The sequence below is a fragment of the Cynara cardunculus genome (genome assembly GCF_001531365.2).
Source record: "Cynara cardunculus var. scolymus isolate 2C chromosome LG 17, CcrdV1, whole genome shotgun sequence".
NCBI classification, from domain to species: Eukaryota; Viridiplantae; Streptophyta; class Magnoliopsida; order Asterales; family Asteraceae; genus Cynara; species Cynara cardunculus.
The window spans coordinates 736,514-752,111 of NC_037544.1; the positions used below are offsets into that span (position 1 = coordinate 736,514).

The following is a 15,598-nucleotide window of genomic DNA, read 5'->3' on the forward strand; positions in this document are numbered from 1 at the left end:
ATACAATAAATTAATCAAATTTGTTGAAGTGGTTATAATTTGACGACTGTAATTGTTTGATTGATTAATTTAAATATAATATTTATTCATTGTTAATCAAATAATTTTTTATTTTAAATTTAATACTTATTTTGAGTCTTAAGCGTATAATATATATAGAAACGAAGTTTTAAACGAGAACAGTAACAAAATAAGAGAATACAAAAACAGTCAAAATCACGTATAAAATCACATGTGATTTTACACTTACGATCAACACAAGGGTGTGCGAGCGACATGGTTTGCAAGTTGCAACCTCAGGTCGCTGCTTAATTCGTTCGAATCACATGTGATTTTACACGTGATTTTAGCGTAAAGTCGCATGTGATTCGATAGTTTTCTTATTATCTTATTTTATTATTGTTCTCTGAATCTGACTCTGTATAGAGACAAAATCAAACGAGAAGACAATCACTTTACGAGAAAACAACAAGTTTCAATATCACATTAAGATTATTACAAAGTAAAATCACATGTGATACAACATGTCTAAAAGATCAACACAACATGTTTGTATCACATGTGATTACGTGTTTCGTATCATATGTGATCTTGAAACCACATGTTGTATCACATATTACTCATTAATTAACACATTTGTAATTTTTAATTCAATTTGTTATTTAAATTATATTTTTCATTCAAATATGTTATGTGGATTTCAATTGGGCCGAGTCCAAATACATAAGAAGCAAATTGATCTCAATTGGGCCCATACCAAACGTAAAACGATGAGTGGTCCTCGGTGTTTTCCGGTAATGGACGGCGGAGATTGGCGGTGGTCGACGTGGTCATTTCTTAGCGTCGTTTGATGCTTCAAGTTCAAACGCGGTGGTTCCGATCAGGCTCTACTCTCATACTTCTTCTAACAATCAACTTTCCAGCGGAGAACAGCCATGGACGCCACATTGATATTGCCAAACGTTCCTCCTCCAGGTTCCAAGAGCTTTTCACGAATCAATGAAAGATCTAACAATCTATATCACGGAAGTCGTCACCGATTCAGTAGCAGAAGGAAGCGAATCTCTGCGATCGTTGAAGCCTCCGCCATTACTTCCGATCCAATAACTCCACAGATCACCTGGCAAATCGTAGTCGGCTCCATCGGTCAGTATCTCGTAATTTCTTCATCTAACAACCACCGATTTCTCAGAAAAACCGAATCACTTGTTTGCAAATTACTCGTTTCGATTTTTATCATATTCACTAATAATTTAGCGATATTCGGGATTTTATTTTGAAATTGCAGCTGGAGTTACACCTTTCGTGGTCGCTGGGATCGAATTTAGCAAGCGAATTGTAATACAATCATCCTTCTTCTTCTTCTAAATTGGATTTAGAACTTTGGTTATAACTTTGGCCGCCATGGCAGGTGGCTCAAAAACAATGCGTGCAGTGTGGAGGTTCAGGGCTTGTTTTGATGGAAAAGGAGTACATACGATGCCCCAATTGCGGTAACCAGGAAACAAGATTTGATTACTTTTTTTTGAACAAAATATAGAAATTGACTAGTGAATTTTGAAGTCAAAAACAAGTTTGTTGCATTTGGGTGGTAAAATGACGGGATGATTTTGTTTAAATACATAACAGATTCAAATTCGAATCCCACAGGATACGTGCTTGAATCTCTTGGCTTGATTCAGGTCACGAAATGCCTCCTTATACGTTGTGGATGGGGGCGGTTCTGTATGGGATCGGTTGATAAAGAGGTGGACCTAGAAATTTTTTCAAAGATGATACAATTTGACTATATAATATTAGTATATGTCTGTTGGTTGGTTACTTGTTCTTACATAGAAGAGGCCTATATTTGAGTCATGTCAGGTGTATTTTCAAAAGCATAATAAGTCTATGAAAGGACACCAAAATTTAAGCTGACAAACAACAAATTTGACAATAATGGGATTCAAACCCAAGTATTTTGTACAAATGCAGAGCTTTTCCCATTTCAGCAGTGGCGGATCCAGGATTTTTGTCTAGTGGGTCACCTTTAAGGTAGACTAGAGGCCCTCAAAGTCGTCCGATGTGTTTTTAACCTAACTACAACGTTTCGAGGGATTTTAAAAGTTTTTTGGTTGATTTCGAGGGATTTTTTAGTGTTTTTGTCGATTTCGAATAACTTTTTTGGTTTTTTTTTATTGATTTCAATAGGTTTTTTGGTTAGAGTAACGATTTCGAATGGGGTTGGGGGCTGTGGAAAAATGTATTGGGGTGAAGTGAAAGGTAAATCATGTAAAACCTAAATATTAACCTAGGAATTTTTTTTTTTTACTTTTTGACTGGGTCCCCCCCCCCCCCTTTTGCAATTGTGTCCGCCCCAGCATCTCAGCCAAGTCTTGTGTTAACATGTCAATTTCAAAAACTATATGATGGCACCCTTCAGAGACGTAATTTTTCCCCTTACGACGGAAATGTAATTTTTTCCATGTCACCGTTTCATTCCATGTGGGTCTGCCCTTAAGTTTATGTTACATGTAATCAGTATTTTGTCCAAATAACGAGTTTCTTGTTGACAAATTTGTGATTTTTGTGGGTTTTGTAGGTGGATTTCTGCCATGGCAATCCTGGAAAAGATTCTTTTCTGGTTAAAGAAAATTCGACCATATCTTTGAGTCTAGATTTCAAGTTCAAACACACTATATGGTGTTAATATGATACAATATGCACATCAAAATTACATTGTTGTTATCTGTTGTATCAATAAAAATGTATCTAATTAGATTTTTTTTTGTACATGGTATCAATTATATCTGTCATGATGCCTGAACCTTTCAAGCCTGTTTTCAGTAAAAAAAAAAAAAAGGTTTTCCCCTTAAGGACGGACCTGGGATTGAAAGAGTGTCTGATTGGGTTTTTTGCATGCTTTTACAAACTTAACTGGGTTTTTTGGGTCTTAAAAAGAAATTGGTTTGATTGAGCGTTAAAGTTGGGCCTGTGCCAGGGCCTAGGCTCGGGCTTACCAGGCCATCATGGTTGCCTTAAGATCCTAATGGCAATACTTCTTGTCGTGTTGCATTGCAACAATTAGCCGTCATGATGAACTGTTGCAAATAGGCATGGCAATCGGCCTCGACCCGTCGGGGATCTGGATCCACCCGCCCCGATCAGGGACGGGGATCTCCGCTCCTCTCAAACAGGGGATAGGGACGGGGACGGGTATCGCACTCCCTACCCCGCCCTGTACTCATTGTATATGTTTATTAAAAGATTTAATATATATATATATATATATATATATATATATGTTAGTTATTTCAACTAAATAGGTAATTCTTAATGTTTTATTTTCTAACTAAGTTTAGAATCTAAAATTGTTATTTTTTTTTATGTTACTATATAATATTTTAGATATCAAGTAAAAATACAATTACTCGATATGTTTGAATATTACTCGATATGGTTTTGGATATTACATGATATGTTTTGGTATGTATGACGTTAAGTTTTTTTTATTAAATTGAATTTCTTTTGGTTTGAGGTTATTAATTATTATATGACGTTATAATTTTTTGTGTTAAATTAAATTCCTTTTGATTTTAAGTTTATTGGAAATATGTGGGATTTAAACATGTGTGGTGTCTCAAATATTTGATTTAAAATATCTCACATAAATAGGAAAAAAGATTCCCACCAGCTGGGGATCCCCGTTATCGTTGAGGATGGGGATGTGATCATATTCTTAGGCAGGAATGTGGATGGAAACGGGGACGAAGATGAGGGATCGAGGATGGGGATTGAGGTCTCTTCCCCATCCCCGTCCCATGCACATGCCTAGTTGCAAATGCTTTATGAGACCTTGATACACACGTGTTTTGAACCAACTTTCAGACTTCGCTTCTCGAGTATTGTTGGGCAATAGTCTAATTTTTTCCTAACCGGATAGAACCAGAGATGTACAAAAAAGCCCAAACAGGATTTCAACTTGGCACTGGCCCGATCTTAAAGCTAGATCAAGAAAAACATGGATTTTTTTTTTGCTCACTGAAAATGGGCTTGTGCATCTCTAGATTGAATCAAACCAAACGAGCTCAATATATTCCATCATGAACTGGGATGGAGCGCAAAAGGACGTATGCAACCTTGTCCTTCAACTCAGAGAAGAGAGAGTTCCTTTTTGTGAGAACCTCCGTACCATAGCATGATAATAGGTAATTATCAAGAAGAACGAAAGGAACCCCGTATACAAGGTTGGAGTCTGATTTGTTTGAGCTTCGCTCCAAAGGTCAAAAGTACGAGTAGGTCCCAGGTTCAAATCCAATGAGGAATAAAAATCCCCTTGTGGCCACGGAGATTCAAATGTGGTGACTCCGGGCTATTTGCAAAGCAGGTGGTCGTCCTGGGATTAGTCGGCTCACATAGCGGGTTGGATATCCAGGTTAATAAAAAAAACTGACGTCTAGGAGGTGAGATGTATGCAAACCTAACATCTGTCTTCAAAGATAGAAAGGGCATGTTACTTAGCACCTTAACGAGAGTCACAACTTATTCAGTTGGTTATACATGACTGTTTGGTGAATGGCTTAATGATATAAAAAGTGACTTATTCAGTAAACTTCTAGGCGGAGTTTTATGCAGAAAGTCAAGCTCCCAATCAAAAAACATGTTTTTTCCATCTATGAAAAAACTTTTTCAATCTATAAAGACAGCAATGACACTCTATCGCAAGAGATCATATGGCAGACTGATTCAATAACCTTCGAATCAACTAACCGTGACGGAAATTTATTAACACTCTACAACTTAATCTTTATACAGATATTTCAGTAGCCGGTATCTATCAAGATCGAAAGTTTTCGCTCGGATTATTACCCGAAATACCTGCAATTTAAGACGATCACGAAGCAAGGTAATACCGCACTCGGGTTCTTTACAAACACGCGATCAGGTTTCACTGCGGCGATAGAATCATAATCACCTTCATAGCTCTTATCGAACATATTCACAACTCTTCCAGCAATCGCTCTACAAACCATAATCGCCATCTTCACATTATTCACATGTGAATCCACATTCATGTTGATAATATCTTGACAACTTGTGCTCAACCATATTCCAGTTTTCTTTCTTGCAGTGTAGAAACCTGATTGAATTGCACTGCAGATGCTGCAATTCGAGTTTTTACAGAAACCAGATGGTTCGGATTGCTTGCAACATGTGAGGTTTATGCCGTAGAACAGTAACTGTTCGTTACCATCCACCGTGTTTCTTGGATTCTTGTTACAATGCTTTAAAGCTCGGTTCTTGACGTCTTCTCTGAACTTTTCGAATCTTTCTAGAGTTTCTGATGAATTTTTAAGCTTGAGGACTTGTTTTATAGTTATCGAACCCCTTCTGGTGTCGGTGGTTGTCGCGTTGAAGATCTTTTCGATGATGTTTCTTGACGGGTCGCCGATCTCGAGTACTGTGTTCCCTGAATCATTACCGTTAAAGATGTCGTCGTCGTCGTCATCATCATCATCAAGTACCGTTTACTAATGCAAATATCTTAAATTTTTATAAGTTATTGTCGGGGAAGGTTCGATTTGAGAAACTTATTTAAGGGGTCAGAATAATTAAGAGGCTCTCATTATATATATATATATATATATATATATATATATAGGGATGTTATTCTACACCCTTTGTCATTCCTACACCCTATACAACCCTCATCTCAACCATTCAATTTTTAATCAATTAATTGTTTCCTAATATATATTAGTATTAATCATAATTAATAAACTATATTCATATTCCGTAAATATTCAAATCACAATAAATGAACTCCAATCATTTCTATAAATATCTCAATTAATTGGATTGCAAAGGTTGTACAAATGCACAAGTTTGCAAACAATTCATTTCATACTAACCTTATAAACTAATCACATCCATTCATTTTTTTGTGAAACACCAAGATTGAAACAAACTAATAAGTAGTGTATAAAAAAAATTACAGCTATTATACATATGAACCTGATGCAATCATATATGACCTATGAACGTGTTTCATTACGGTTATTATACATATGAACCTGATGCAATCATAAATGACATATGAACCTGTTTCATTACAAACTGCTATACATATCTATGAATATAAATTTGTTTCGTTACAACTCTTATACATATGAATCTGATACAATCATATATGACCATGTTTCATTGAACATTTTGAGCATATTTCATTAAAAATTACTCTGTTTTATTGAATAATTTGAGTCTGTTTCATTGGAAATTAGTAGCGATTTTTTTAAACAGAATTATTTAACATTTTTTAAAATGTGGGGATTTTTTTCAAAAAATTCAATGGATACCTCAATTAAATCTTTGTTAATATTGTACTAATCAATATATCATCTATATTTATATAAGTATTATGTTGTTACCAAACTTATCTATTAATATTAAATAATTATCACACATAAGTATTGTAAATTCAAATGACCATAATACCCGTATAAATTTAAAAAAAAACAAATAGATTTACGTGATTGGTTGTAATTAGTTTATAAGGTTTATTGGGCGTTTGTATTTGATGATTCATCTCTCTCTCTCTTCAAAAGTTTTAGGTGTAACAGAGCCTCCAAAAAGATTGAAACGTCTACAATAATCAGTATACAACAAAACTACAAGTAAGAATGCTAGAAACATATCCCGCTTACCGTAAAACCAGTTCCTCGGGTTTTGGTTGAGTTCTTCCGAGTGTTTTCGATGAATGCAGGTTCTAGCCAAGACGGGTCTTTCCGTGCCCAGAATCACATCCGTTCGCTTGCCTCTGCAGTACACTTTCCCTCTCAACGAAGCCCACAAGGTGTGCATGGCTCTTGCGGCCCGTAATCCGGCTGCGGTGTCCGAGCCGGTGCACCGGAGTTGTGGAATGGAGTGGTGTGTTAGCATGGGGGGCTAAAGGTGGCTAGAAAAAGTGGATGAGGGTTCGATGGGTGGAGGTCCGTGGGTTTACGTGGTTGGTTGCATTAGGAAGAGAACAAAAGGAAGAATTATGGCAATGATTTGGTATGTAGTGAAAGCATTAAATGATGGTGATGGAAAGGGGGTAGTTGTGTGTGTTTCGTATAGCTAAATTGTATGAAAAAATAATGTATTTTAATTTAATTTCTGTTTTTGATAATATATTTTTAGAACTTTAATTTTGGTATTGAAAATGTAATGTTTTAAATAATTAAGTATCCGGGTAACCGGTTGAAGCATTAACAGGTTACCATGCTGATGTGGCGAGTGATGTGGTTGCCAACTCAGAATTATTTGTTGAAGCATTAACCAGATACCACATCATTCGCCACATCAGCATGGTAACCGATTAATATTTCAACCGGTTACCCGGGTATTTAAATATTTAAAATTTTACATATTATGTATCAAAATAGAAGGTCTGAAAATATGTTGACTCAAATAGGAATCAAGTTAAGGTACGCTATTTTTTCCTTACCCGGGTATTTAAATGTTTAAAATTTTACATATTACATAGGGAAATACTTACTCTCATTTTTCCTTTACAAAAAGTCAAACCTGAATTCTTTGAAAAGTAGAGAGTAGAAATTTAAGAGATGTAATCCCGATTTTACATTATTGATATCATTTTTAATAAGCTCTATATTTGATTACAATGAATCTTCTTTCTTTTTTAGCTTCGTACATTAACACACACAAGGATATGTGTGTGTGTGTGTGTGTGTGTGTGTGTGTTTTGTCTGTATATATAGGGTTAGGTTCCGGTGAGAAGGGAAGTTACTATGAGAAGCGTAAGAAGAGATTCTCCACCCTTGGATCAATCCTAATTGAATGTCTACACTACTGAGGTGCACCAAAATGCACCAGATCAATTCTCTTCTAAAGCGTAATCTATGGTTACACATAGGTTTAAAAGTGATTAATAGTTCAGATCTTTTCTTACGAGATAAATGCATGATAACGAGAAGATAAGAACGTTGAAAACCGTTGGACAAGGTACATTCATACAAAACATCCTTTTTGTATACAGTATGGACCCACAAATTTGAAATTTATGACTTGTCATTGGACTGAATTGTGGATTTGATCCCTCTGGTTTGATGTTTTCTTTTACTAGGATTTTTACAGCATGTTTATTGTGGATTTAGTCTTTGTGATATTTAATTTGTGCTGATCGTAGTCTCTCTGACTAACGAATCTGTTAACTCCAGTAAGATGGACCTTATTTACCTCTCATATGATAACCATGGAACTAGTAAGATAGATCTTATTTACCTTTCACATGATGATTGTGGGACCGGTATGATGATTTGATTTACCTCTCACACGATGATCGTGGGACCATTATGATACACTTGATTTCCCTCTCACATCCAGTACAATAGACCTAATTTACCTCTCGCATGATGGTCATGGGACCAGTATGATAAACTCGATTTACCTTTCACATGATGACCGTATAATCAATACAATAAATTTTATTTACCTCTCACATGATGACCGTGGTACTACCAGGGATGGACCTACTTTGGTGGTTAAAGTGGCACGTGCCACCATATTATTCCTCTGTCGAAGGGTAAAAAAATTTAGGTTCGTGAAAGGTGCAACCATATTAATCTGTTGTGTGACACTGTATATATTTTGAAACTACAATGAGAACATGTTTTATATGGTAAAGTTGGCTTGCAAGACTTTTATTCTACCCCAGACCTAAGTTCGAATAGTGTTAGTGTCATTTGTTAGTCAAATGGTGCCACTGATTGGAAAAAAATTGTATATTTGTTTCTTATAGTCAAACAGTGTCACCATTTGAAATTTTTTCCCTATAGTTTTTTCTTATAGTCAAATGGTACAACCGTTTGAAAAAAATTCTGGATTCGTCCCTAGGTACTAGTACAATAGACTTTATTTACCTCTCACATGATTATCATAAGACTAGTACAATAAATTTTATTTACCTCTTACATAATGACTGTGAGACCAGAACAATACAATTTATTTAGTTCTCACATGATACCGGTGGGACCAGTACAACAAAATTTATTTACCTCTCACGTGATGGACTATAGAACGGTACGGTAGACCTGATTTACGTCTCAAATGACGACCATGGGACCAACATAATAGAATTGATTTGTCTCTCACATGATGACTATGAGACGAGTACGATACACCAGATTTACGTCTCCCATAATGGCTCCATTTAACACTTAAAAGTTGATGACATTCAAAAATGAGACATCGTGAACCAATTTCCATGGGTTAATCATAGGTTTAATGTTGTCACAGTTGCAAAACAAGCATACATACATACATACATTCCTTATTCCAATATCTAACATGTCTTCCCTTCCCATTCATTTTGCATAATACACAGAGAGACTCTCTAACAAAACCTTTAAAAAAACACCCATTCAAACAACTATACCCTCATTACAACATCTCACTTCTTTTCATCACAAATTCTACATTCGATATGCCTAATCTGCGGCTAATATCAACACAACGATACCTTTTATCCATTTCCGATCAGCTTGAGGGGTAAATTCGTAATTCTTACACCCTTTCGACCACGTTGCAGGCCTTGTTTTATTCTGTTTCTCAGAGAGTCGTTCTATGGCCCCAAAAGTATTCTTCCAAGGTTTTGTGGGTACGGATTAGAAGAATGGTTTAGGGTCGTGGAGTCAACATTACAGCCTTCGACATCGTTATCTGTAGTAGTCCCGTATACGTCGTTCCAGTGAACGACTTTTCTGAAATTTGAATTTGAAACGTGGACTTGACTGTGGAGAGTGGCGGCATTTTGTGGTTGTGGTTGATCTGGGATCCTATTGCCGACTACGAGATCAAGACAAAGTGCATCGGTTTCCTCTGATCTAGTTCTTGAGATTCCGCATATTGTAGCGTCATGGCTACTGTTCTTCATGATGGGTACATCATGATTGTGTTTTCCTTCGTATGCGGTTATGACTGCTTTAGGATCATGGGATGCCCGCTCTACGTGTTTTCTTACTGTGCATCCGGCACTTGTGCACTTGTAATAACTCCTGCATAATGTGGCGATACGTTAACAAAAGTTCTTAGGTTTAGCGGTAGGTTTTACACATTCAAGTTCATCTAATTCAATGATTGATTGTCATTACCAATTAAGCAGTTAAGATTTTATAGTTCTGTACTTCTTTTCTCTAAACCAACCGAACTCATTATATCCCACACACAGATAAAAGCTATCTCGCGTGCAGGGGAAAGATATATGCAGACCTTGCCATGAAGACACCCGGCTAAGGGTCTCAAGAATGAGTGGGGAAATGAAGTTGCAAACGACTGAGAGCAGCTACGGCTATGGGCTGTTTGGTTGTTCTGCCATTAAGTCCTGTATGGATAAAGTTGTCTATGTGAATTAATCTATCTGTACACATTGGGAAGGTTTTTGTTTGGGAGGGCTTTTTCATAAATGGAAGGTGTGTTTTTTAACTGGGAGGGGCAGGTTTGGAAAACACGTGGCTTTCTGCATAAAGTTTCTCTCTAGAAGCTTACTGAATAGGTCCTTTTGTATATCATTAACCCACTACTAAATAGTCATGTGTAGCTGACCCGAATAAATTGTGTGTCCCATTAAGCTCATCAAGCTGCTAGCAAACTAACCCTATATTTGGCAAACTAGATGATAAGCTAGTTGTTGGCAGATAAATACCCCCGAAACTTATTGAAACGCTACTTGAGCTTATGGCTAAAATGGGGCTTTTCAATAAGCTCAAAAAATAAGCTAGCTTGTGGTTGCCAAATATGGCTTCAATAATAATTGGAACAAAATTCAAATTTTATTTGATCATGAAATGAATACACACCTAGGATTAGGATTTCCTCGCACGACTTTCTGACCATACTTACGCCAACGGTATCCATCATCCAATATATCAACCTCGCTGGTAGTTTGGACGACCACTCGTGGCTCACGGATAGGCTTAACCACCGGAGTTACATCAAGGGCAGAGAAATCTGTTCGCCTGATCACAATTAAAACACTGAATATTAGCATTAAAGTACAACCAATATTAGCAAAATATAAACTTTTGTCCAATTTCCTCACCTCTTTTTCAAATATGGATCATCATCATCGTCAACCTCATCATTGGTGCGGTTCAATTGCCGAACTGACCCATCCGTACTGTCTTGATTTGCTTGTCTAGGAGATTGCACAGGAGTTCCACTGGCCTCGAAGTTAGGATTCTGGCCATTATTTGCAGAGAGGCCTTCAACAACAATAAAGAATGAATGAAATAGAGAAATAGAAGATAATGTTAATAGTGATTAGGGTGCGTTTGGTATCCAGGCAGGACAGGACAAAACAGATGTTAGCAATTTGGTAAGGCAGAACTGGATATGATAGAATTAGATAAAATGACCAACTTACCCCTAATAAGTTGTTTATATATTTTATATATCTCCAGAAGTTGGGCGTTGAAAGTGATGTGCTGTTAGCCACGTTGGGCATGGATATATGTCTAATTAATTTATGTAATTTATTAAATTATAATGAAATAAATATTTTTAAAACAAAAATATATCATTAGAATCAAGACAATTAAATTGACACCAAAATGAAAAGAAAATATTTAGTTTCCAATTTTTATTTATACATTTTCTATATTATTTTTTTATTATTAATATCTAATAAATTACATAAATTAATCAAAATATAGAAACCATATAAAAAGAATATTTTGAGCAGTAAAGTGAAAAAGGTCATAAAATACAATAAATAAAATTTAAAGAATGAATAAAATGTAAAGATGGAGGTGTATCTGATGTTGTAGGAGAGAAATAGCTTTTATTTTGAGATTATATTGGTAAAATATATGTTTGTTCCACCTTGTTCTATGAGGTGGGGGTGGAACAGGCCTATTCCACTTAGTTCCTGTCTGTTCCACATAAAAGTTCTGTCAAACATGGAATAGTGATCCCTCTTCTTCTGTCGTCTCCAGTGTACCAAACGCACCCTTAATGACGAAATAATACAAATCTACAATCATGGGAAAGGAGAGTATGAAAAGTGCTCCACTTACCTGCTTGATAAGTTGGATATTGAACTTTATCAGAATTTTCCTCTTGTATCGACATAAGAGCACCAGCACTAAATCGTCGGCTAGGTTGAGGTTTGGGATGATCATGTGTACCCTTATACACAATCTCTGTTATTTGTCCGGTATAAGAACGTTCAAAAATCTTTTTCACTTCACAATTGGGATGTGTACACTTGTAATAGCTTCTCGGATGTTCACTTCCTTTCACGACTTTCTGCCCATATTTTCGCCAATTATATCCATCATCTGATGACCTGTCAACTTGGATTGCGGGTCCAGAATCTTTAGGCTTCCCCGATCCATTTGTGTCCTCACAAGGCATGTATGCAGGTGCAGTAAGACTTTGTTCCTTTGGTGACGCCATTTCCCACCTGGCTGCAGATGGAGAACCATATGACCGGGGCTCGCTTTGGTTTTGATATTGCCCACTTGGTTCACCTCGTTGAAGGTTGGAACATGCAGAAACCTTTCATGCAACCAGTATTATAAATCTCTTTTGGTAAACTCTAGTTTCTACACATAAAGGGGAAAACAATACATGATACAGGAAAAAGGAATACACAAGAGGTTCGAGTTTCTATCGATGAAGTACTGCTTTTTGTAGTTGGTATGGACAGCCTTCGATATGGTGAGAGGATAAATAAGAGAAATAAATATCAAATTTTCAAAGGGGGGGGGACTTTATAATTGAAGTACACACACTGTGGCATAATGAATAGAAAGTGAGAAGAACTTCAATTCAACCTCCATTCAGAAATTAGCACTTTTATCAGTGGATTGGGTTACTACAGAAGTGGTGAAATATAGTTTTTAAATCTAATAGCTTATACATTCAAGAAAGTCCGTTTGTTGTCGATACTTAGTTTGGTTCTGTTTCTTCCTAGTTCTATGATGGGTCCCTTGTTTTTGATTTATTGTTCCAATAAGTTACAAGGAAGCTCCTCAACACAGAAGAGTACACCCCGTTGTGATCATGACAATAAGTAAATGAGGCAAGTTAAGATAGGTTGGACAAAGATAACCGAGATGTTAGCAAATAAACAGAAGACTGAATGCATTGGTGAAAATCGATAAAACAGCTTCCATAGGACTTATTAAGAAGAATCAAACTATAGAAGTTTTCCTGTGAAGACAAGATCAGTGATCACCATATCAGTACTTCATGACACTGAAGTAGTTCTAAGCATTTCATGATCCCACAAATTGGTTCTTCTATTTTCTCAATATTATTCCTGATAAATCTTACCATTCGTTTCTTCTTTCACATCTCAGGATTGTTGGTTAATATTACAGTTAAATATTTGACAACTCTGATTACCACCCCCTTTAAGGAGATGTCAAAATACTCCTTTAGGTGGCCACAGCTGAATCCTACAGCCACTGGCATGTGATTCTTGTTGGTATTTCCATCAACATAACTAAGCTTTAGCAAACCCAAAGGATATTACAGTGCCACCTATTATGCTATAAATCATACCCAAAGTTCACATGACTTCAGCCATGTAAAACGAAGAAAGAAAGAGAGATTATAAAGGAAAAAACACAAAAAATACATCCTTATAGATTTCTTAGAAACTAATTGATTAGACCAAATAATAAGCTAGGTCCATAAACAAAAAAGAGCAACTTAAAAACAGTAAGAAAAGATGAATCTCAAGTTTTTGTACATGATCACTGCTGATTAGAGCTGTACCTGAAATCCTCCAGAAGAAATCTGTGTAGCGGATGTAGACTGGGAGTGCGGTCTAAACTCAAAAAATCCAGAGTTACTATCATCCAAGGCCTTTCTGGCAGAACAATTTGCCTCTAAAGAGTATGCAGCAGTGCCAATTGACCTTTGCATCAGTGAAGACTTAAAGAAAGAACCTGTAGTTGGAGAAGGCTCGGCCTACAAGATTAAAAAAGGGAATTTTATAGACTCGTCGTCAATAAGCTTCATAATTGTTTATTAAATACTATTATCCCCTTATTCGCTTGCAATTTATTCGCACAAGCTGAAAACATGATTCATATGACTTTTTCAAATTAGAGAGTGCACAACTCACCACAGTCTTGATTCCATGACTCTAGAAATTACCCTAAACAAACACAGCATAATAAGGGAAAGGTGCCAATCGCATCCAAGAAAAAGGAATATTCAGCTTTGCAAAGAAACAACACTGAAAGCGTATTGAGTACGACAAATTGGATCGAAAAAAGTATCTATAAACACAGCTAATCAATATTAAAAACTATTAGGTAAGCACAGTTGCATAAAGAAGAGACCGATGGGAAACAACATCATTGTAAGCATCAGAAAACAACGGTCCCAAACGGACACACACAAGCATAGAAATTGTAATATATTCTCCAAATGAGCACTTCAAAAGGATGGATTCATTTAATTCAATACACAGTTCCATGAAAAACGAACACCGCATCTAAATAAGAATATCAAACAAAACGCACTTCAACAAAATCTCATTTCATCGATCATGAAGCTAATCTCAATAACAACAGATCACATCAATAAAATCACCAAAATTCTCCACTAATCCTACTCTGACGCAACCATTTATCCCGATTGCTGATATATTTTTCATAAAAAAACACCAAACACCTGACCAAATTAAACGAGGTCTTTCCTTTCATAACTAGCAAATAAACTCATCTATTGAGAGCTAAAAGGAAGAAGAAAATTTGAATCCAAAATTCCAAATCGATTGAAGTCAATAGAAACAAACCTATATATACACACGAATTATTAAATCTAGCGAGGCAGAGAAACGAAACAAATCTTACCTTCATGTTAGTCAGGAGGACAGGCGATTCGAGGAAGGAGGTAGGACTGAGACCTGGAGGGATGGTGATGCAGGTGGACCTTGAAATAGGGAGTTTAGCTGGTGACATGAGCTTGTATTTAGCACCACCACCACCACCGGCGGTGGATCCGACTCCGACGGCATCTCCTCCTCCTTGTCGGCCACCGTCGCCATTGGAGGTGGTGGTGGAGGAGTGAGAGTGAGGAGAATGTTGGTCATCCATGGAGGAAAAAAGAAATTGTGATCCAGTTTCAGGTTACGGTGGGGAAGAGAGAAAAAGGGGTAGCAAGTAACAGGGGTGCTTTCGTCATTTCACATGTTAGAGTGTTGACTTACGGGAACTTGCTTGTCTCATTTGTTCAGGCAAATAGAACATGATTATTTACGCATTTTACGCGTTTATTACAAAAATGGTCCTTAGACTATTCAAAATATTCATTTTAGCCCCTATACTTTTTAACATTTGGTCATCCTAATTTCAGTGGTGGAAGATCAACGACAGTATTGCGAATTCCGAAAGTGAGAAATGAAATCATCTGGACGGATCTTTGGCTTCATTTTGGTTGAAATCTATTTGGCAAGCTACACTTTGGTATGCGGTATATATCTGATATGAGAACATCGTAACCGAGTGATTTTTCAGAGTAAGGGGATGTTCGGTACAGTTTAATGGGTGGTATAGCATTTATGGCTTATTCGATAAGCCATACATTGTTGTTTGGA

At 36.5% G+C, this 15,598-nt stretch overlaps 3 protein-coding genes across 4 annotated transcripts; 1 reads left to right on the forward strand and 2 right to left on the reverse strand.

Moving 5' to 3' along the window:
* The first annotated feature begins 844 nt into the window (after nucleotides 1-844).
* On the forward strand, nucleotides 845-2,770 carry LOC112500641. The gene is made up of 4 exons (XM_025104166.1): nucleotides 845-1,146; nucleotides 1,289-1,338; nucleotides 1,412-1,493; nucleotides 2,582-2,770. Exons 1-4 carry the CDS (start codon nucleotides 936-938, stop codon nucleotides 2,626-2,628), a joined length of 390 nt encoding a protein of 129 aa, XP_024959934.1. The 5' UTR covers nucleotides 845-935; the 3' UTR covers nucleotides 2,629-2,770.
* Nucleotides 2,771-4,673: 1,903 nt separating this feature from the next.
* Nucleotides 4,674-7,026, reverse strand: LOC112500639. 2 transcript variants are annotated; one of them, XM_025104164.1, is made up of 2 exons: nucleotides 6,684-6,933; nucleotides 4,674-5,440 (listed from the first exon to the last, which is right to left on the reverse strand). In XM_025104164.1, the coding sequence occupies exons 1-2, from the start codon at nucleotides 6,916-6,918 to the stop codon at nucleotides 4,845-4,847; spliced, it is 831 nt and encodes a 276-aa protein (XP_024959932.1). In that variant the 5' UTR covers nucleotides 6,919-6,933; the 3' UTR covers nucleotides 4,674-4,844. The 2 variants fall into 2 exon arrangements, with proteins under 2 accessions (XP_024959932.1, XP_024959931.1); XM_025104163.1 differs by having other exon boundaries at nucleotides 4,682-5,449; nucleotides 6,684-7,026.
* A 2,198-nt stretch (nucleotides 7,027-9,224) lies between these two features.
* Nucleotides 9,225-15,108, reverse strand: LOC112500638 (probable WRKY transcription factor 20). Its single transcript, XM_025104161.1, has 6 exons — nucleotides 14,856-15,108; nucleotides 13,768-13,962; nucleotides 12,057-12,540; nucleotides 11,081-11,243; nucleotides 10,839-10,997; nucleotides 9,225-10,037 (listed from the first exon to the last, which is right to left on the reverse strand). The coding sequence occupies exons 1-6, from the start codon at nucleotides 15,096-15,098 to the stop codon at nucleotides 9,605-9,607; spliced, it is 1,677 nt and encodes a 558-aa protein (XP_024959929.1). The 5' UTR covers nucleotides 15,099-15,108; the 3' UTR covers nucleotides 9,225-9,604.
* Nucleotides 15,109-15,598: the final 490 nt, after the last annotated feature.